This window comes from Somniosus microcephalus, chromosome 5, assembly GCF_052327205.1.
Source record: "Somniosus microcephalus isolate GS21.2 chromosome 5, FLI_Smic_1.0, whole genome shotgun sequence".
Taxonomy (NCBI): Eukaryota; Metazoa; Chordata; class Chondrichthyes; order Squaliformes; family Somniosidae; genus Somniosus; species Somniosus microcephalus.
Window position 1 is genome coordinate 79,327,552 of NC_140991.1, and position 23,569 is coordinate 79,351,120.

Below are 23,569 nucleotides of genomic sequence, written 5' to 3' on the forward strand. Positions count from 1 at the left end.
AATGCAGTTTTTGGCGCACCAGCATCCGGTACCCCACATTATTGGGCACTGAGGCCTACTCAGCACCCAATGCGTATTTCATGTCCTAATTGCCCAGACGTGCTTCTAGTACCGAGAGCCTGCACTGGATTCATTGGCCCAGAACTTGGTGTCGGGGGCTTGCCGCGCGTGCAAGCCCCCGATGTGCACTTACCCGGCGTGCCTATATCTGAAACCTGGCCCGCAGTGGATTTCCTGTCAGTGGCCCGGTTCTGATGTCGGCGCGCTGTGCAAACCTGACCCAGCGGCGTAGTTAGTGCGATGTGCCGGCTGGGATCAGGTGAGCACTGTTCAGCCAATCAGGGGAGGGGAAACTTCATTCATAAGTTTGAGAGTAAGAACTGTCAAACTCATGAAAAGTACGGCACCCCAAAACACTACTTAAACTTTAAATAAAATTTAAAAAAAATCCCAATAATTAAATGAACCATGAATAACTTTAAAAAACTATTTTAAACAATTAATCAAATTTTTGAAAAAAATAATTTTTTAATAAATCAGGTCTAAAACTACACTTACCTTACTGTAAAGTCCTTAAAAACAATAAAGCTGTGGAAAAAATGTAATAATTTTAAGTTAAAGACCACTTACCATCAAGAATGAAGTCCTTGCGTCTCCTTTTTACATTCGTAAAAAGGAGGCCCTTACACACGCGCAAACCTGTCAAAGAACAGGAATTCCATTGCGCACGTGCTGCCTGTCAATCCGTACGCATTCCGCCTCTTAACCCCGTGGGTCAGAGGACAGGAAATGCCGGTTTTCCCCGCATGCGCTGTGCATGCTGAAAACCGGCAATTCCTCCGGGCCCACGCGTGAGTACCCTGTCCGTACTCACGCGTTGGGACCCGAATTTCTGGCCCATTAAGATCCTGAAAAATTAGGGCTTGAAAATGCTATAAAATAGACACTATGAGGGAGGCCCCTTCCATCATGTTGGGCCTGTGGTTTTACAGTGGCCTGATTCAGGCTTGCTGCCAATTACTGCTGTGTACAATTTCATCTATTTTAATGCTTCTTTGCTGTTCAGCTACTTTGCTGCTTTATTGTTTAGTTTTTTTTGGCACAATGGAACTTACAGGCAACTTCTTGAAGCTGCATTTCATCTGCTAGTTCTGCCTGTTTTCCCCGGAATATTTAATTGTGTTCTGCCTACATGAGTATTCCTCTGGCTACTGCTCCACATTTGCAGGTTTTGGAGGAGGATCAGAGGAGTTACACCAGACAGGTGTGTTTGCACTTAGGGCTATCCCTTACACTGCCACCCATGTGTACAGGGCCAGAAAATTGTACCAGAACATGTCCAAAGACACCTGCATGCAGAGACTATGGCTGGGACATTCCACCCTCCTTTGATTGGGGTGTATCTCTAGGGGAGAGAGGGAGGGTTGGTAGGAAATGCACCATTGGCCTCAGCTGACCTTTTGGCATTAGGGTCATTAGAATTTTGAGGCGAGCTCCCTATCTTCCATAGGGAGTCGCACCAGACTAGGAAAGTGCACCACCCACCATATTAGTAAAGGCAGTAAATGAGGCATCCAGGATGTGTGCCTGAAACAGGCATTAGGCCCCCTTTGCAAAATTGGTCTGCCCTAAATGCAGCCAATTGTATTCAGGAAACGTGGTTTACATGCAGCCTAACCAGCGGTCCTTAAAGGGAATGCGGCTGGCTGCCACCAAAAAGGTATGTTTGTTAGATAATACTTATCTGACTGCGAAACCGGGAGGAGCACTCCACTGCACTACCAAAGAGCATTGCTGGCTCCCGATTGCCCCCCTTCCCTCCTGATCGCCCCCTTCCTCCTGATCGTCCCCCCCTCCAGGACCTACCCCTTCCATTCAGGCACTACCTGAGGGCCGCTGCCAGCGACACAGCAGCCCGAAATCCAGTGCTGATTTGCTAGCGAGTTGCCTGGGGACGCCCTGCATGCCCCCTTTGCTCACTGGTCTCATTTAAATGAGACCCGGGGCCCAATATTAGGTGTGCATCGGGCCTACTCGTTCCATCGCAGGGTTCACTTCCTGCACCCAGTTCATGCCAACCTGCCAGCGCGAGCCAATGGCTCTCCCTAAGGCTGTCTGAATATTTAAATTGGATCTGACAGATAATTCATAGCTAGTTAGAAGATCAAAAGAAAGCTATGCCTAAAAATTAATATTTGAACAAATCATACAGCATGTTTGTATTTGAATTGAATAGCTTGGCTTCTCCCTGAAGCAAACTGCCCAGAGTCCAACCAACTCGTTGAAACAATGGGCCAAAAATTCGGGTCGGGGGCTTCCCGCGGGTGCAAGCCCCCGATCTGCACTCACCCTGCGCGCTGACATCTGAAGCCCGGGCCTGCTTGCATTTCCTGTCACAGGCCCGGTTCAGATGTCAGCGCGCAGTGCTTACCTGATCCAGCGGCGTAGTTAGTGCGATGTGCCGGCTGGGATCAGGTGAGCACTGTACAACCAATCAGGGGAGGGGAAGGTTCATTCATGAGTTTGAGAGTAAGAACTGTCAAACTCATGAAAACTACGGGGGCCCAAAACACTATTTAAACTTTAAATAAAAATTTAAAAAACATCCCAATCCTTAAATTAAGTATAAATAAGTTAAAAAAAATAATTTAAACAATAATTTTTTTTTTTTGAAAAAAATAAATTTTTAATAAAAAGGGTCTAAAACTAAACTTACCTTATTGTAGATTCTTTAAAATAATAAACCTGTGGGAAAAAAAATTCTAAATTACACTAAAACACCACTTACCTGTAAAAATAAATACTTACGTGTGCTTTTTACAAGTGTAAAGACCGGAGGCCTTTACACATGCGCAAATCCCCCAAAACAGAGGAAATCCAAGATGCACGCGCTGCCCCCTACAGCGCACGTGCTAGCCTCTTCACCTCTTGGGTTGGAGGAGAGGAAATGCCGGTTTTCAGCGCATGCGCTGTGCATGCTGAAAACCGGCATTTCCTCCAGCCAGACGCGTGAGTACCCCTTCCGTACTCACGCGTTTGGGGAGGAATTTCTGCCCTATTGTATCAAATTAAGTTAAACATGATTTCTGTGAGTGAAGCTAGTTTATAACCCATAGCAAAATACTGCGGATGCAGGAAATCCGAAATAACAACAGAAAACGCTGGAAAAACTCAGCAGGCCAGGCAGCATCTGTGGAGAGAGAAACAGAGTTAACGTTTCAGGTCGAAGACCCTTCGTCAGGACTGGAAAAAAGCAGGAAATGGAAAGCAAGTTTAGGGGCTGGGAAAAAGGGGAGGGGATAAAAGAACAAAAGGATAGGATAGAAAGCAGGAGAGATTAAGAGACACTGAGAGACATTAAGAGATATTCAAGGCAAGAGGAGGTGGTAATAGGACAGGTTAAGGAACAAAGGATGGCTCTAGATGAAGTGTGAATTGGGCTGGCAGAATGAAGGAGGGGAGGGAAGAAAAAAAGGCCAAATAAAAAGTGTGGATAAAAAAAAAGAGAATATATATATATGTGATAGGGGCCGAGGTTATGATCTGAAATTGTTGAACACTATGTTGAGTCCAGAGGGCTGTAGAGAGCCTAATTGAAAGATGAGGTGCTGTTCCTCGAGCTTACGCTGAGCTTCCGTGGAACAGTGCAAGAGGCCGAGGACGGTGAGGTCTGAGTGGGAGTGGAGCGGTGAATTAAAGTGACAGGCCACCGGGAGCTCGGGGTCCCCCTTACAGACTGAACGGAGGTGTTCCGCAAAGCAGTCACCCAATCTGTGTTTGGTCTCCCCAATGTAGAGGAGACCACATTGTGAGCAGCGAATACAGTATACTAAATTGCAAGAAGTACAAGTAAATCGCTGTTTCACCTGGAAGGGGTGTTTGGGGCCCTGGACAGTGGTAAGGGGGGAGGTATAAGGGCAGGTGTTGCATCTCCTGCGCTTGCATGGGAAGGTGTCGGGCGAAGGGGAAGGGGTGCTGGGGGTGGTAGAGGAGAGGACTAGGGTGTCGCGAAGGGAGCGGTCCCTACGGAATCCACAAACAGGACTGCCCTGGTTGACCCATTGTTTAAGCCTGTTCTTGCCCCACGGAACTTACCTCTTCCTATCTCGACTCTATTTTTTCCCCCCTTGTCCAGTCTCTTCTCACCTACGTCCACGACTCTTCCGACGCCCTCCGCCACTTTAACAGTTTCCAGTTTCCCGGCCCCAACCGCCTCCTTTTCACTATGGACGTACAATCCCTCTACACCTCCATCCCCCACCAGGTTGGCCTGAGGGTCCTCCGCTTCTTCCTTGAACAGAGGCCCAACCAGTTCCCATCTACCACCACCCTCCTCCGCCTGGTTGAACTTGTTCTCACATTGAACAGCTTCTCCTTTGACTCCACTCATTTCCTCCAAATCAAAGGTGTTGCTATGGGTACCCGCATGGGTCCTAGCTATGCCTGCCTTTTCGTGGGATATGTGGAACACTCTTTGTTCCAGTCCTACTCGGGTCCCCTCCCTCACCTCTTTTTCCGCTACATTGATGACTGTATCGGTGCCATTTCCTGCTGTCGCCCTGAACTAGAAAATTTCATTCACTTTGCTTTCAATTTCTACCCTTCCCTCACCTTCACATGGTCCATCTCCAACTCTTCCCTTCCCTTCCTCGACTTCTCCGTCTCCATCTCTGGGGATAGGTTATTGACAAACATTCACTACAAGCCCACTGACTCACACAGCTACCTGGACTACACTTCCTCCCACCCCGCCTCTTGTAAGGACTCTATTCCATTCTCCCAGTTTCTCCGTCTCCGCTGCATCTGCTCCGATGATGCCACCTTCCATACCAATGCTTCCGACATGTCTTCCTTTTCCCTCAGCCAAGGATTCCCCTCTACTGTGGTTGACATGGCCCTCGACCGTGTCTGTTCTATCTCCCGCACTTCTGCCCTCACCCCTGCCCCTCCCTCCCGGAACCACGACAGAGTTCCCCTTGTCCTCACCTTTCACCCCACCAGCCTCCACATTCAACGGATGATCCTCTGCCATTTCCGCCACATCCAGCGTGATCCCACCACCAAACGCATCTTCCCCTCACCTCCCCTTTCAAATTCCATACGGACCGCTCCCTCCGCGACACCCTAGTCCACTCCTCTACCACCCCCAACACCCCTTCCCCTTCGCCCGGCACCTTCCCATGCAAGCGCAGGAGATGCAACACATGCCCTTATACCTCCCCCCTTCCCAATGTTCAGGGCCCCAAACATCCCTTCGAGGTGAAACAGCAATTTACTTGTACTTCTTGCAATTTAATATACTGTATTCGCTGCTCACGATGTGGTCTCCTCTACATTGGGGAGACCAAACACAGATTGGGTGACCGCTTTGCGCAACACCTCCGTTCAGTCCGTAAGGGGGGACCCCGAGCTCCTGGTGGCCTGTCACTTTAATTCACTGCTCCATTCCCACTCAGACCTCACCGTCCTCGGCCTCTTGCAATGTTCCACGGAAGCTCAGCGCAAGCTCGAGGAACAGCACCTCATCTTTCGATTAGGCACTCTACAGCCCTCTGGACTCAACATAGAGTTCAACAATTTCAGATCATAACCTCGGCCCCTTTCACATATATATATTTTCTCTTTTTTTTATTCACACTTTTTGTTTGGCCTTTTTTTCTTCCCTCCCACATGGCAGCTGTCCTTCATTCTGCCAGCACAATTCACACTTCATCTAGAGCCATCCTTTATTCCTTAACCTGCCCCATTACCATCCCCTCTCGCTTTGAATATCTCTTAATGTCTCTCAATGTCTCTTAATCTATCCTGCTTTCTATCCAATCACTGATCTTCCCTTTTGTTCTTTCATCCCCTCCCCCACTTCCCAGCCCCTAAACTTGCTTCCATTTCCTGCTTTTTTCCAGTTCTGACGAAAGTTCTTCTGTTTCTCTCTCCACGGATGCTGCCTGGCCTGCTGAGTTTTTCCAGCGTTTTCTGTTGTTATAACCTTTATAGTTTATAACCTGTTAGGTAGTGTGATAACATTTAAGCTATTATTAAGCTAAATCTTAGACAAAAATATTTAATTTTTGCCACACAGACTTGATTTTATAGCACAAGGAACATGCAGTGTCCAAGGAGCAGTGGTCCTGGTACCTCTGCATTGGAACTACATTAGTGGTCCCGTAGTTTACAGGTGTGTGTGTGATTTTGCTCTCAGTCTGTTTCTCTGTATGGTGTGTGTGTGTGTATTAGATGTTAGTAATGTTCCTCTTTATCATAGAAATTTACAGCACAGCAGGAGGCCATTCTGCCTTTTGTGTGTTATTTGGCATATGGTGTGTACGGTTTTGTACTTTTTCTCTGTAAATTGTGTATGTGTACGTATTGTTCCTGTGTATATTTTGTGTGTATAGTAAAGCTGCAGTTATCAATACTTACTGATTATTGTTACCTCTAGATTAGAGATGGTCTGCTGGACCAAGATCCCATCCTTCAGAAGTTCTGTAGCACAGAAAGCCCTCCCCCTCTACAGACATCTGGCCCTTCTGCATGGATCCATTTCCACAGTGATAAAAGTGTCAGTGACCGCGGGTTTCGTGTCACGTACATTACGATACCATGTAAGCATTTGTGTGTTATGCATCAGATCTTATTAGAATTATTGCAGCTGTTTTCAAAATTGCATGCTGTCCTGCATTAGTACAAAATATTCTCCTATAGCTGCTAGATATTGACTTGCAGTTGATCTATATAGTAAAATGTAGCAGGAACCGGTTTGAAAATAAGAACATGCCTCAGACAGTCTCGTAGATAATTCAGATGCAAGCAGTTTATTTAATTTGTTCTGTGAGTGCCAAATCTGAGAGCATGAATATAAAATCAACAAACCTCAGGAAAAAAATGAGATTAGAAAACTTTTTCCCCTACACACAGCAGTGGAGTGAGCTCCCACATAAATAATGTCACCTTTAAAAATGAACTGAAAAATTATCCAGTTAGAAACAGGATTGATGTTTATAAGGATCAGTATAGATGGAGAGGACTGAATACTGTGTAGAACAGGTAGCTGGTCCAGTGTGTGTAAATAGATTTCAGATTAGGCTGACATTTTAGAATGGCTAGTGTGGGAAAGACTTTGCATGATCTTGTCTGAGGATAAATGGCTATAATAGAGCCATTGTGAAAAAACCTGCTTGATTGACCGAATGGTTTTTATTGCTCCATGTTTCATTCTCCCTGCTATTTAATACAACAAAAACAATGTCCCCTTGAGGACATATCAACATCATATAAACTGACATTTCCCTTCCCTGAAAGTATAGTTTATGTATAAAAAACACACAGAAAATGCTAGAAGTATATGCACAGTAAGTCAGCCAGCATCCGTGGGGACACATATTTCCCGTATTACTGTCTCAAGTTCCTGTAAGAGCTGAAGACTTACCAGAATTGTTTCTTCTTCGGCCAATTTGAGCCTCAGGCGGACTTCAGGCACAGTGACGAGGCATTGTTCCAAGTTTAGAACGGGGGAAGGAGACGAGCTGAGGTAGGCCCTGCTCAGTCAGAGGGTGGTGAACCTGTGGAATTCTCTACCGCAGAAGGCTGTGGAGACCAAGTCACTGAATATATTTAAGAAGGTGATAGATAGATTTCTAGACACAAAAGGAATGACGTATGAGAAGAGATTGGGTCGATTGGACTTATATTCGCTAGAGTTTAGAAGAATGAGAGGGGAGCTCATTGAAACTTATAAAATTCTAACAGGACTAGACAGACTAGATGCAGGAAGGATGTTCCCGATGGCGGGAGAGTCCAGAACCAGGGGTCACAGTCTAAGGATAAGGGGTAAGCCATTTAGGACTGAGATGAGGAGGAATTTCTTCACCCAGAGAGTGGTGAACCTGTGGAATTCTGTACCACAGAAGGCAGTAGAGGCCAATTCATTAAATATATTCAAGAAGGAGTTAGATATATTTCTTAAGGCTAAAGGGATCAAGGGATATGGGGAGAAAGCAGGTCATGGTACTGAATTTGGATGATCAGCCATGATCTCATTAAATGGCGGAACAAGCTCGAGGGGCCGAATGGCCTACTCCTGCTCCTATCTTCTATGTTTCTATGTAAAAGACATCAAGGGGTATGGGGAGAGAGCGGGAATATGGTATTGAGATAGAGGATCAGCCATGATTATATTGAATGACGGAGCAGGCTCGAAGGGCCGAATGGCCTACTCCTGTTCCTATTTTTCTATGTTTCTAAGTGCCCTTCCAGGCACTGATGGCCTGCCAGCACATACAACTGACCCTATCCCAGGATTTGGGACAGGGGTCTCCAGTCTGATGCTAAGGCAGGCAGGGTTCCAGGAATTTCAGTGCCACTATTTTCTCACCACTGTTACCAGTGGAGAATTTATAAGGTTATATAAAGATAACTATTGCTGTAACAAATGTCTGTGGTATAGAGTCAAAATTCTTTGGAACAAATGGTTAAACTAACAGTTGTGTGTTCTGTCTTCTTAACAAATAGCTGACCCTGGCTGTGGAGGAACATATGGAGACAGTGAGGGCATTCTCATCTCCCCCAACTGGCCTAATCCATATCCCAGCAGCAGGCAGTGTGTCTACATTATCCGGCAGCCCACTGGGGAGCGCATCCACCTCCACTTCACACATATGGAGTTGGGATCCCACAACAGCTGTTCCTCGGACTACATAGAGGTGAATTATCCCTTCTCTCTGCTTTATAAGTATGCTTTCATGAACTTTTGAGTTGTAAGTGCTCTGGGAATAGATCATTTTAAAAGTAAACCGATTGCAGTTGCTGTAACTATGCAATGTAAGGACTAACAGAGTACAAAATGACTGCACTCTGATTTGGCACTCTGGATACATTCTTATGAAGTACATTCTTTTCCTATTAGCCAGCCAATGGATTCACTGTTACTGACCTGAGATAAAGTATTGCCATGGCATTTTTCAGGGCTTATTGTACTCAGTTTTTAAAAACAATTAATTGCTGTAACCACATTAAATAATAGATAATTTTGTGACCAAGCAGACCCTGATTCCATCTTTATGCTCCTTGCATCTGGATAAGGCATTACTGAGTCCTGCCCTTCCCAAGATAATAGTGCTGTAGTTAAGAAGCATATATTGAATTAGGGAGGGAAAGCACATAGAGAAAGGAGTCAAGCTTTGTCATGAAGTCTGCAGATGCATGTATGTGGGAGGATTACTGGAGAGAATGAGAAAGATTATAGCTGCCAGTGTTTTTTTTAAATTTTACTGCTGTGTCTGTTAGGCACAGAGCTGCTATATCCGTGAATCTGATCTGGTTGGAAGACTGTCTATTCCTTTGAACAGTGTTTCATGAAATTCTCATGACTTGACTCATGATCAAAAAAGCATTGTGATTCAATAAAAGTTTGATTAAATAAAAAAGTGTCTTGATAGGACTGATTCAAACCCATTGGCGAATTTGGCTCATCAAGTTTAAATCACAGTAATGTATTGATGTGCCTCAATAATTCCGAGACTCGAAGTTAGCAGAACAAAAACAAGGCTTTTATTAACTTAGAACGTAACACGTAAGAGAGAGAGATGTCTTCCTTCTGGAGACTGAGGCCAGACTGAACTAGCTTACAAGCGGGGCCAGGTATGGGCGGAGCCCTACACACAGCACATTCCAGCACATTCCAGTATACAATACAGCACATTCCAGAACACAATACAATGAGGTCTGGGGGAAGGGAAATGACACTGAAACCGATCTCAGTCACAGGCAGTGGTGAATGGAATATTTCATCACATTCACCCCTTCTATAGATTTAGTCTGTTCGGGGGTTTGATAGTCCTCTGCGACCGACGTGGCTGTTGCGGTGCCGCGGGTGTCGGCTGGGTGTCCCCGGTAGCCTCCTGGGTCTCTGCCGGGGGTGCCGCCAGGGTTGTTGAAGGGGTAGTTGGTGGGGGTGCCATTGGTCGGTGTTCTTCCGGGGGTGATGAAAGGGTAGTGGGTGGGTAAGAGTTGCTGTGATCGTCGTTGCCGCTATTGCCGTGGTTGTTGTCGATGCCGGCTGGGGCGACGTCTTTTATGGACATGGTGTACTCCCTTCCGTCGGCGTGCCGGACATATGCATATTGGGGGTTGGCGTGGAGTAGGTGTACTGGCTCCACGAGAGGGTCCGTCTTGTGGCCCCTCACATGCCTTCGCACGAGTACCGGACCTGGGGTGGAGAGCCATGATGGCATGGATACGCCTGAGGTGGATTTCCGGGGAAAGACAAACATTCGTTCATGAGGCGTGGTATTAGTGGCCGTACACAATAGCGACCGTATCGAATGGAGCACATCCGAGAGGACTTCCTGCCAGCGGGAGATAGGGAGGCCCTTGGTCCTTAGAGCTAGAGTGACTGCTTTCCATACTGTCCCGTTCTCTCGCTCCACTTGGCCGTTACCCCGGGGGTTGTAGCTGGTGGTACGGCTCGTGGCGATCCCCTTGGACAGCATGTACTGGCGTAGCTCTTCACTCATGAAGGACGCCCCCTTATCCGTATGGATGTAGCTCGGCATACCAAACAGGCAGAACAGGCTGTTGAGGCATTTAATGACCGTGGCGCTGGTCATGTCTGGGCAGGGGAAGGCGAATGGGAACCGGGAGTATTCGTCCACAATGTTCAGGAAGTAAACATTGCGGTCGACGGACGGGAGGGGGCCCTTGAAATCTAAGCTGAGCCGCTCAAAGGGCCGTGTAGCTTTGATTAAGTGGGCTCTATCTGGGCGGTAGAACCGAGGCTTGCACTCAGCGCAAGTGCGGCAGTTCCTGGTCAGGGACTGAACTTCCTCAATCGAGTAGGGTAAGTTACGGGACTTTATGAAGTGGAACAGCCGCGTGACCCCTGGGTGGCAGAGGTCGTTGTGGAGGGTCTGTAGCCGATCCCCGGTGGCGCTGGCACACATCCCTCGTGAGAGGGCGTCAGGGGATTCCTTAAGGGCCCCTGGCCGGTAAATGATGTCGTACTCGAAGGTGGAGAGTTCGATCCGCCACCTAAGAATCTTATCATTTTTAATCTTCCCCCTCTGTTTATTATTGAACATAAACGCTACCGACCGCTGGTCGGTAAGTAGGGTGAAGCGTTTGCCGGCTAGGTAGTGGCGCCAGTGGCGCACTGCCTCCACGATGGCTTGGGCCTCCTTTTCCACGGAGGAGTGTCTGATCTCGGGCCCTTGGAGGGTCCTCGAGAAGAAAGCTACGGGCCGCCCCGCCTGGTTGAGGGTGGCCGCCAAGGCGAAGTCAGACGCATCACTTTCCACTTGAAATGGAGTGTTCTCATCCACTGTCTGTAGCGTGGCCCGCTCAATATCCTGCTTAATGCTTTTGAAGGCGGCGTGGGCCTCAGCAGAGAGCGGGAAAGAGGATGCTTTCAAGAGGGGGCGGGCTTTGTCGGAGTAGTTGGGGACCCATTGGGAATAATAAGAAAATAACCCCAGGCACCTTTTCAGGGCTTTGGGAGTGTTGGGCAGGGGCAGCTCCCGTAGGGGGCGCAATCGGTCGGGGTCTGGTCCGATTTCCCCATTCTCCACCACGCTGCCTAGTATGCAGAGGCGCGTGGTGTTGTAAACGCACTTGTCCTCGTTGTAGGTGAGGTTGAGTTTTTGTGCGGTTTTCAGGAACCTCTCGAGGTTCGAGTCGTGATCCTGCTGGTTGTGACCGCAGATGGTGACGTTGTCGAGGTAGGGGAAGGTTGCCTGCAAGTGGTGGTCATCGACCATGCGGTCCATCTCCCTCTGGAAGACTGAGACCCCATTCGTCACCCCAAAGGGGACTCTGAGGAATTGGTAGAGGCGTCCGTTCGCCTCGAAGGCGGTGTACGGGCGGTCCTCTGGTCTGATAGGGAGCTGGTGGTACGCTGACTTGAGGTCGATGGTGGAGAACACCCGGTATTGGGCGATTTGGTTCACCATTTCTGATATGCGGGGTAGCGGGTAGGCGTCTAGTAGGGTGTACCTGTTGATCGTTTGACTATAGTCGATCACCATCCGTTTCTTCTCGCTACCCCTTACCACTACCACTTGGGCGCGCCACGGGCTGTTGCTGCGTTCAATAATGCGCTCCTTCAGGAGCCTGTCTACCTCGGTCGCGATAAACCGCCTGTCCTCCCAGCTGTACCTCCTGCTTTTGGTCGCTATTGGCCGGCAGTTAGGGGTAAGGTTCGCGAATAGCGAAGGTGGCTTTACCTTCAGGGTAGCCAGACCGCACACTGTGAGGGGCGGCTGGGACCCACCGTACTTGAGCGTGATGCTTTGGTGGTTGCACTGGAAATCCAGGCCCAAGATCACGCTCGCACATAGGTTCTTCATGATTAATACTTTAAAATTATCATATACAGTTCCGTTAACGCACAATTGTACCGTGCAGTAACCCAGAATGGTCGATGTCTGGGTTTTGTCAGCCATAGAGATGGTACCCTGAGTAGGGACCACCTTTAGGGAGAGTTGTTGTGCCAGTTCTGGGTGGATAAAGCTCTCCGTGCTTCCACTGTCAATTAAGCATTTAACCCGGCACCCGTTTACCTCGATGTCCACCATTGATCTGGATAGCGGGTGCGGCCTGGTCTGGTCCACTGTGACCGATGCCACTGTAGGGCCCTGATCGATACAAGATGGCGCCCACGCTGTCTGCTCACAAGATGGCGGACCCCACGAGGTCGGGCAAGATGGCGCCCAAGATGGCCGCTCCCACGGCGCACACGCGGCGGTGGCGGGTTTTCCGGCAGTTGGTTTTCTGGCGGGGTTCCCTCTGCACACCTTCCCGAAGTGACCCTTCTTACCGCACTTAAAGCAGGTGGTGCCTTTCGCCGGGCACAGGTTTCTGGTGTGCTTTGGCTGCCCGCAGAAGTAGCAGTTGGGTCCCTGACGCGTCGCGGCTGTCGTAGGGCTTCTGGGGGGAGAGCGGGGCCCAGCCGGTGTCGGGCTGTCGGGCGGGGAAGATGCCTTCCAAGATGGCGGTGCCCTCGGTGCACACGTGGCGGCGTGGACGGCGCGGGCTGAAGTGTAGGCGTCCGAGTTTCTCTGGGCCACATCCAGGGATCGCGCGGTGTCCGCAGCCTGTTTCAGGTCCAACCCCGTTTTTTCCAGCAATCTTTGCCGGATGTAAGTGGAGCTGAGGCCTGTGATGAAGGCATCGCGAACAAGCTCGTCAGTGTACACTGCGGCTTTTACATCTCGGCACTTGCAGTCTTTGCCAAGCATTTTCAGGGTGCTTAGGAACTCCTCCACCGATTCCCCAGGTCGCTGTGCGCGGGTAGCGAGCAGGTGCCTAGCATACACCTCATTCGTAGGCTGCTGGTAATGCGCCTTTAAGATGGCGCAGGCGGCCAGGTACGTGTCGGCGTCTTGGATGAGGGGGTAAACCCGGTGGCTTACCCAATTCCGCAGAATTCCGAGTCTCATCCTCGCAGCGTCCGTAGCGTCTTTGACGGCTGCGGAAGTGTCCAGGAAGAATTCCATACACTCAAACCAGTGTCCGAAGCGTGCTGATGCGTCCGGAGCATGTTGATCCAAATCCAAACGTTCGGGTTTCAGGAGTTGATCCATAGTGTTGAAAAGTAAGTTAATAAAATTGATGTGCCTCAATAATTCCGAGACTCGAAGTTAGCAGAACAAAAACAGGGCTTTTATTAACTTAGAACGTAACACGTAAGAGAGAGAGATGTCTTCCTTCTGGAGACTGAGGCCAGACTGAACTAGCTTACAAGCGGGGCCAGGTATGGGCGGAGCCCTACACACAGCACATTCCAGCACATTCCAGTATACAATACAGCACATTCCAGTACACAATACAATGAGGTCTGGGGGAAGGGAAATGACACTGAAACCGATCTCAGTCACAGGCAGTGGTGAATGGAATATTTCATCACATGTATTGACAACATTTTTTGAGTTTTCCACCTAAATATTCCAGCCTGTACAATTTCTACACACTGTGTAAGAGCATTTTGTTTGGTATTTGTGGCTTTCTTGCACTTATGGTCAATGATAGTTTGATATCCCCCCATTGTTCTGGATTAAGTGGGCTGAGCAGGGAGACCAGTGTGCAATTTGAGACATTGCATTTTCTGTTATTGCAGAAATGTTTCACTAAGGTCCAATTGGCAGATTTAAAAAAACTGTCAAATGTTCTCCCAGTCTGGCTGTGACAATGACATGAAAACTCCCCTAAATTTACTAAATCTGGACAGAAATATGCATTTTATTATTTCTACTGTAGTGGTGTTTCCAGAGAGGAATGTAGTGAACTCTCTGGAAACACCAATGTATCGAATAAAAGGATTCACCGCCAGTTCTATTTATTCTATCCGTAGGGTGCTATGTTGTCCAGTAATGAACATCCTCAGCTTGTCATGTTTCTGAATTTTCAGCAGCGGTAAGTGTAGTCACTAATAGTACACAACATGACAAACTGTGGTAGACCAGGCCAGAGAAATCTCAAGTTTTAGTTGACACAAAAGGAACTAAATACATAGCTGTCCTTGGTTGGCATATTATGGATATGACTACCCCTCATGTTCCTTGTATTCTAATGGTTTTAACTTGTAACTCATTTTCAAAAGAAGGTATATCATTCTTTCATAATACAATATCTATGATATTGCTCTGTGATTGCTATATAAAAAGGATTTTTTTTTGTACTAATATAATGACACCCACTCACCCATGTCAGCTAAGGGCCTCTTTTCTAGATTGCAGAATGGACCTGCAGCCAGAGAGGATATAAAAACAATGACCTGAAATCCTAAGGTCCATGATCCTCCGCCAGAGAGTGTTGTGGGGAAGAACTACTGGCTATCCTATGATCACAATGCTGACCATGCCAGAAATTGCGGCATCAGCTCATTGGAATATTGTTGGGCATATATTGGAGCACTGTGACTGGGAGGGCCAGAAAGTATTGAGAGGCCACGGAGGAAGTACATCTGAGTGCACAGCTACAACATGGGTGGCTGCAATAGTTCCTCTGGAGCCTTAGAGACCTTAGCTGACTCTCGTCTCAGTCTGTCTGCTGTCCCAGAGGTACTAGCTGATGTGCCTCAATAAATCCGAGACTCAATGTTAGCGGAACAAAACAAGGCTTTTATTAACTTAGAAGGTAACACACAGTGGAGAGGTGTCTTCCATCCAGAGGTCTGCAGTATTGGATGTGAGGCACGCTGAGCATGCTTACATAGGGGCCAGGTATGGGCGGAGCCCTACACACAATACAATACAAGGTGAGGAAACGGAACTGAGGTAAGGGAAATGAAACTGAAACGAAACCACAGTCACAGGCACAATCACACAGAGAATACAGATGAGTGATGAATGGCATAATTCATCACATTCACCCCTTCTATAGATTTAGTCTGTTCGGGGGTTTGATAGTCCTCTGTGACCGATGTGGCTGTTGTGGTGCCGCGGGTGTCGGCTGGGTGTCCCCGGTGGCCTCCTGGGTCTCTGCCGGGGGCGCCGCCAGGGTTGTTGAAGGGGTAGTTGGTGGGGGTACCGTTGGTCGATGTTCTTCCGGGGGTGATGAAAGAGTAGTGGGTGGGTAAGAGTTGCTGTGATCGTTGTTGCTGCTGTTGTCGTGGTTGTTGTCGTTACCGGCTGGGGTGACGTCTTTTATGGACACGGTGTCCTCCCTTCCGTCGGCGTGCCGGACATACGCGTATTGGGGGTTGGCGTGGAGTAGGTGCACTGACTCCACGAGAGGGTCCGTCTTGTGGCCCCTCACATGCCTTCGCACGAATACCGGACCTGGGGTGGAGAGCCATGACGGCATGGATACGCCTGAGGTGGATTTCCGGGGAAAGACAAACATTCGTTCATGAGGCGTGGCATTAGTGGCAGTACACAATAGCGACCGTATCGAATGGAGCACATCTGAGAGGACTTCCTGCCAGCGGGAGATAGGGAGGCCCTTGGTCCTTAGAGCTAGAGTGACTGCTTTCCATACTGTCCTGTTCTCTCGCTCCACTTGACCATTACCCCGGGGGTTGTAGCTGGTGGTACGGCTCGTGGCGATCCCTCTGGACAGCATGTACTGGCGTAGCTCTTCACTCATGAAGGACGCCCCCCTATCCGTATGGATGTAGCTCGGCATACCGAACAGGCAGAACAGGCTGTTGAGGCATTTAATGACCGTGGCGCTGGTCATGTCTGGGCAGGGGAAGGCGAATGGGAAACGGGAGTATTCGCCCACAATGTTCAGGAAGTAAACATTGCGGTCGACGGACGGGAGGGGGCCCTTGAAGTCTAAGCTGAGCCGCTCAAAGGGCCGTGTAGCTTTGATTAAGTGGGCTCTATCTGGGCGGTAGAACCGAGGCTTGCACTCAGCGCAAGTGCGGCAGTTCCTGGTCAGAGACCGAACTTCCTCAATCGAGTAGGGTAAGTTACGGGACTTTATGAAGTGGAACAGCCGCGTGACCCCTGGGTGGCAGAGGTCGTTGTGGAGGGTCTGTAGCCGATCCCCGGTGGCGCTGGCACACATCCCTCGTGAGAGGGCGTCGGGGGATTCGTTAAAGGCCCCTGGCCGGTAAATGATGTCATAATCGAAGGTGGAGAGCTCGATCCGCCACCTAAGAATCTTATCATTTTTAATCTTCCCCCTCTGTTTATTATTGAACATAAACGCTACCGACCGCTGGTCGGTAAGTAGGGTGAAGCGTTTGCCGGCTAGGTAGTGGCGCCAGTGGCGCACTGCCTCCACGATGGCTTGGGCCTCCTTTTCCACGGACGAGTGTCTGATCTCGGGCCCTTGGAGGGTCCTCGAGAAGAAAGCTACGGGCCGCCCCGCCTGGTTGAGGGTGGCCGCCAAGGCGAAGTCAGACGCATCACTTTCCACTTGAAAGGGAGTGTTCTCGTCCACTGCCTGTAGCGTGGCCCGCTCAATATCCCGCTTAATGCTTTTGAAGGCGGCGTGGGCCTCAGCAGAGAGCGGAAAAGGGGATGCTTTCAAGAGGGGGCGGGCTTTGTCGGAGTAGTTGGGGACCCACTGGGAATAATAAGAAAATAACCCCAGGCACCTTTTCAGGGCTTTGGGAGTGTTGGGCAGGGGCAGCTCCCGTAGGGGGCTCAATCGGTCGGGGTCTGGTCCGATTTCCCCATTCTCCACCACGCTGCCTAGTATGCAGAGGCGCGTGGTGTTGTAAACGCACTTGTCCTCGTTGTAAGTGAGGTTGAGTTTTTGTGCGGTTTTCAGGAACCTCTCGAGGTTCGAGTCGTGATCCTGCTGGTTGTGACCGCAGATGGTGACGTTGTCGAGGTAGGGGAAGGTTGCCTGCAAGTGGTGGTCATCGACCATGCGGTCCATCTCCCTCTGGAAGACCGAGACCCCATTCATCAGCCCAAAGGGGACTCTGAGGAATTGGTAGAGGCGTCCGTTCGCATCGAAGGCGGTGTACGGGCGGTCCTCTGGTCTGATAGGGAGCTGGTGGTACGCTGACTTGAGGTCGATGGTGGAGAACACCCGGTATTGGGCGATTTGGTTCACCATTTCTGATATGCGGGGTAGTGGGTAGGCGTCTAGTTGGGTGTACCTGTTGATCATTTGGCTATAGTCGATCACCATCCGTTTCTTCTCGCTACCCCTTACCACCACCACTTGGGCGCGCCACGGGCTGTTGCTGCGTTCAATAATGCGCTCCTTCAGGAGCCTGTCTACCTCGGTCGCGATAAACCGCCTGTCCTCCCAGCTGTACCTCCTGCTTTTGGTCGCTATTGGCCGGCAGTTAGGGGTAAGGTTCGCGAATAGCGAAGGCGGCTTTACCTTCAGGGTAGCCAGACCGCACACTGTGAGGGGCGGCTGGGACCCACCGTAATTGAGCGTGATGCTTTGGTGGTTGCACTGGAAATCCAGGCCCAAGATCACGCTCGCACATAGATTCTTCATGATTAGTACTTTAAAATTATCGTATACAGTTCCGTTAACGGACAATTGTACCGTGCAGTAACCCAGAATGGTCGATGTCTGGGTTTTATCAGCCATAGAGATGGTACCCTGAGTAGGGACCACCTTTAGGGAGAGTTGTTGTGCTAGTTCAGGGTGGATAAAACTCTCCGTGCTTCCACTGTCAATTAAACATTTAACCCCGCACCCGTTTACCTCGATGTCCACCATTGATTTGGATAGCGGGTGCGGCCTGGTCTGGTCCACTGTGACCGGTGCCACTGTAGGACCCTGATCGAGACAAGATGGCGTCCACGCTGTCTGCTCACAAGATGGCGGACCCCACGAGGTCGGGCAAGATGGCGTCCAAGATGGCCGCTCCCACGGCGCACACGCGGCGGTGGCGGGTTTTCCGGCGGGGTTCCCTCTGCACACCTTCCCGAAGTGCCCCTTCTTACCACACTTAAAGCAGGTGGTGCCTTTCGCCGGGCACAGGTTTCTGGTGTGCTTCGACTGCCCGCAGAAGTAGCAGTTGGGTCCCCGACGCGTCGCGGCTGTCGTAGGGCTTCTGGGGGGAGAGCGGGTCCCCGACGGTGTCGGGCTGCCGGGCGGGGAAGATGCCTTCCAAGATGGCGGTGCCCTTGGTGCACACGTGGCGGCGTGGGCGGCGCGGGCTGAAGAGTAGGCGTCCGAGTTTCTCTGGGCCACATCCAGGGATCGCATTGTGTCCACAGCCTGTTTCAGGTCCAATCCCGTTTTTTCCAGCAGTCTCTGCCGGATATAAGTGGAGCTGAGGCCTGTGATGAAGGCATCGCGAACAAGCTCGTCAGTGTACACTGCGGCTTTTACATCTTGGCACTTGCAGTCTTTGCCAAGCGTTTTCAGGGTGACTAGGAACTCATCCAGCGATTCCCCAGGTCGCTGTGCGCGAGTAGCGAGCAGATGCCTAGCATACACCTCATTCGTAGGCTGCTGGTAATGCGCCTTTAAGATGTCGCAGGCGGCCGGGTACGTGTCGGCGTCTTGGATGAGGGGGTAAACCCTGTGGCATACCCAATTCCGCAGGATTCCGAGTTTCATACTTTCAGCGTCCGTAGCGCCTGTGACGGCTGCGGAATTGTCCAGGAAGAATTCCATACACATAAACCAGTGTCCGATGCGTCCGAAGCATGCTGGTCCAAATTCAAACGTTCGGATTTCAAGAGTTGATCCATTGTGTTGAAAAGTAAGTTAATAAAATTGATGTGCCTCAATAAATCCGAGACTCAATGTTAGCGGAACAAAACAAGGCTTTTATTAACTTAGAAGGTAACACACAGTGGAGAGGTGTCTTCCATCCAGAGGTCTGCAGTACTGGATGTGAGGCACGCTGAGCCTGCTTACATAGGGGCCAGGTATGGGCGGAGCCCTACACACAATACAATACAAGGTGAGGAAACGGAACTGAGGTAAGGGAAATGAAACTGAAACGAAACCACAGTCACAGGCACAATCACACAGAGAATACAGATGAGTGATGAATGGCATATTTCATCACACTAGCTTCTGGCATTCTGATGCTTGCTGTTTCAAAGGCTGCTGGTAAATGTGTGATGCTCTCTAATGTGAAGGCATTGGAGGGGGCCTTAAGAAAGTGGGTTGATTGCTACTCTCTAGAGACACAGTGGCATCTGCACCCACTCCTTATAACCCTTGGTGCTGGGTATAGGCTTAGGGGTGTTAATGGCCAGTATAATCACAGACCTAATAGTCCCAATGGAATCTTGGAAGCCCTGTTACTATGTTCTGATCAATGCATCTATTGAAGCATTGGAAGCTGCCACTCCAGAAGCCACCTGTCTCCTTAGAAGTTCTTCTTGGGATCTTGATACTGCAGCAATTTCCTGGGCTGTCACAGTGTGCAAGGTGTTCTGCAGGTCATGAGAAGCTTTTAGCAATATTTTGCAGATGTGGGATATAGCCATATCTCAACCATATGTGTAGAAACTGCCACCACATGACATTGATGCTCCCGAATCATTTGTTCTTTTGAAGACTGGGTCCCTGACCTCTGGGCTCCTGGGCTGCTCAGCTGAGGCCGGTCGTTTCTACCCCCCTCAGTGGAGGACCAATGCTCTCCCACTCTGCGGTCCTCACTCTCACTACTGCTCAGTGAATCCCCTGGTGACAGCCCTTCTAATGTTTAACTAATCCCTCACAAGTGGACGTGTCCGTGTTGCTGCTTGCACAAGTAAGATGTCAGGACAGAGTTGGTGACAGTGTGGCAGCAGCTGTTGATCTGGAAGTGCTCGGACAATCATTGGAGTGACTAGCCTCTTCCTCCAAGATAACCGAACAACGTGAAAGACAGAAGAGCTTGTTTAATTTTACACGTGATAACTTTTGCCCTTTCAGAAATAGTGGGCGAGTGTGAGGGAATTTCAGTACTTAAAGAAAGCACAAGAAACTGAAAATATACATGATGGGTCTTGCCCGCCCCAAACAGTGTCAGTACTGGCAATAAATGCTGGCCTTGCCAGCAACGCCCACATCCCATGAATGAATGAATAAATGAAACACAAGGCTATTGATGCAGGAGTGGGGTGGGGACTCCCAATACTGGAAGTTCCTGCATCCCCAGCCCTCAGAATGACCCAGTATTTCATCAGTGGCAATACATCTGGCAAGACCAAGTGTAACAGGCTGCTGAATGGGGATTCAAGCTGGGATCTCTGAAGAACGATCAAATAATTTTAAAAGATTTATTTAAGTGTGACCCCCTCACAAAGGGAGCCGTGGGGTGGGGGGGCAGGGTAGGGAGGAAGGCAATATTCTTTGTGGGGTGGGTGGCAGAGACCTGACCGTCCCCTCCCACAGAAAAGGCCAGTCATTCTTCTTCTGCAATTTGCGGCCTCTTTGGCAGGCAAGCACTCCCAATGCACCTCTAGCCTTATTCAAATCAAGGAACCTCCCCCTGTCAGAGTCAGCAATGGAGTTCCAGACTGTGGATGCATAGCGGCACTTACATTTGGATGCACCCTGCAGATTTTTGACCCCATTGAATTTTTAAACCATCTGGGTCCTCCATTTAACCACTTTTCCAGAAGATGGCATCTCCATCAATTCAATACTCCCTCATAACTGCATTTGAGTACCAGCCTAGATTATGTACTCAAGATCTGGGCTTGAACCTGCTGACCTGGAGGAAAGAGGGCTAACAACCAATCTAAACTGGCAGTTACAATCTTACTAACTGATCTTGTTAAAGTATGCCTCTAATATAACACAGATTTCTAAATGACAATATTACTCAAGTTTCTGTTTAAACATTGGCAGTTTATCCAATTACCTGTTTCGTTCATTCTGATCTGAGTGATGAGCACACCCATATTGGTAAACCGATACTTTTCTTTTGAGAAAGCAGAAATGTTTTGTTTGATCTTTTCCTAAATTTTATTTGGATTTTAGGTTCGTGATGGTGAAGCAGAGACGGATCCTCTAATCGGCAAGTTCTGTGGTTCTACCCTCCCAGCTCCCATTACCACAAGTGGAAACAAACTGTGGCTTAAATTTAAAGCAGATGCCTCTATCTCAAAAGGAGGCTTCCTTGCGGTATATAAAGTTGGTAAGGATTCCCTTTTGCTTTTATTTATAAGACCTGGTCAACGATAGAATACAACAGTAATATGTGCCGGGTATGCCTTACATGTACCATGTGGCATGGTGGAGCATTGATTTGCTGTGGCACAAAGTGGTAGAGCACAGGTTTTCACCTATAGTTTCCCACAGGGTGAGTTCCTGACCATGCTGTAGTGTTCCCAACTATATCAGGATTCCCATTGTTTGAGGTTTCTTCCCCGATACAACTATGACAAGCTTTGCTAATATTCCTCAAATCTATCGCAGTTTTGGAGGCAGCATTTCTCAAAAAAAGGCTACACTATAAGAGAGCAGGTAAAATACAGGGGTCGAGGTCGCCGATTCGCTGTAAATTAAGTACTTTATTGGTGATGACAACATGGAGCACTTGGCATACTTTTGAGGATAAATTATAATTTAAAAAAAAGTATGTTGGAGGTGTGCCCTGAATAAAATTCTGGGAGCCCTGCTGCACTGGTAAACTCCTCTCTGCCCAGACATGAGGATGCAGACCCCATTCCAAATCTCAGGGACAGGGTTATCTGTACACTCAGGTTGGGTAATAGGAGCCTGAAAAGATGCATGAGCAATGCCCATCCTAACAGAGGCCCAGAGAATTGGAGCAATGCTATGTCACTCCGAATACGCTTTGCTGCGTTTGAGCATGGCTCTGGCTGGGAGAGCAGGATTGGTGCATTTACCCTATTAAAAATGTATGGAAGTTCTTTATTGTTTCCATATACCTGTTTTGCCGTGTTCACATTCATGTGCAAAAACCTGTGAGCAATTAGGACCTTTACAACCAATAAATGGTAGAGACATTTGTACATCAGTCTGTGCTGAATTCAAATTCAGATCCCAGGGAAGAAAGGACCTCATCTAATGTACTCTTGTCACCCAATCCCCTCAAATAAAATGACATAAAAATATATATAGCAGTGCCTAATATAATAGATGAAGCAATTTATTTACACTAAAACTACACACAGAGAAATCATGTGCAAATTTGGGCATTTATAGTTTAGACCAAGACCGAGCCATTTTACCATAAATCCATTTCCCAGTAGAATTCTTTACTGCTGATAACATTTAAAAATAACTTTCTACACTGAAAACAAAGGAAAAAAGGCCCAAGTTCACATTTCTGAAATTCTTGTGTGTCAGCCTAGTTGTAAAAGAAAACCATCATTCGCACAGATCTAATGATACCCTTTTGAAAATATGCCTTATCTAGTATTCAAGATAAGAACAAGATCTAGCACAAGATAAGAGCTCACGGGGTTAGGGGTAATATATTAACATGGATAGAGGTTTGGCTAACTAACAGAAAACAAAGAGTCGGGATAAATGGGTCATTTTCAGGTTGGCAAACTGTAACTAGTGGGGTGCCACAGTGATCAGTGCTGGGGCATCAACTATTTACAATCTATATTAATGACTTGGATGAAGGGACCACGTGTACTGTAGCCAAATTTGCTGATGATACAAAGATAGATGGGAAAGCAAGTTGTGAGGAGGACACAAAAGGCTGGATTTTGATACTGGAGGCGTGTAGGAGGCAGGACTACAACTTTTGGGGTTGTAGTCCCGCCTCCATCGAGTTGTGGCCAACCCACGCGATTTTCACTTGATTGACCTTGTTGAGCCCGCCCAGCGGGTTCAGCAGGCCAATTAAGGGCCAGCCAGCAACAGGTGATGTCACAGATTGACATTTCACCTGTCAAGAGCTTTTGACAGATGAAATATCAGCGTTTGACAGCTCTTTGAAGCTGGCAAACACTGACAATCTGTACACTAAGTTAATTCCTTCCTCTCAGGCTGATTTACAGATCTCTCCAGAACGGAAAGCTGAATGCTGCAACTTTTGACAGCTCGCGGCCATTCTGCTTTCTGTGCTGGTGAGATGAGGGACTCCCGAGACGTGAAGGAAGGAAGGCTGTAAAGGTAAGTAAAGGTAATTAAACTTCTTTAAACACTTTACACACACCAAACACACTTACCTCTGCACTCATGCACACATCACTCACCTGAACACCGGACATCTCGAACC

The 23,569-nt window shown here is 48.6% G+C and overlaps 1 protein-coding gene across 1 annotated transcript in view; it reads left to right on the forward strand.

The window, feature by feature from the left end:
* Positions 1 to 23,569, forward strand: part of cubn (cubilin (intrinsic factor-cobalamin receptor)) — a 447,009-nt gene that overhangs the window by 40,359 nt on the left and 383,081 nt on the right. The window contains exons 8-10 of the mRNA XM_085987872.1: positions 6,440 to 6,602; positions 8,509 to 8,699; positions 21,349 to 21,505. Of these exons, the coding sequence (XP_085843998.1) occupies positions 6,440 to 6,602; positions 8,509 to 8,699; positions 21,349 to 21,505 (511 nt within the window). The remainder of the gene's footprint in view (positions 1 to 6,439; positions 6,603 to 8,508; positions 8,700 to 21,348; positions 21,506 to 23,569) is intronic.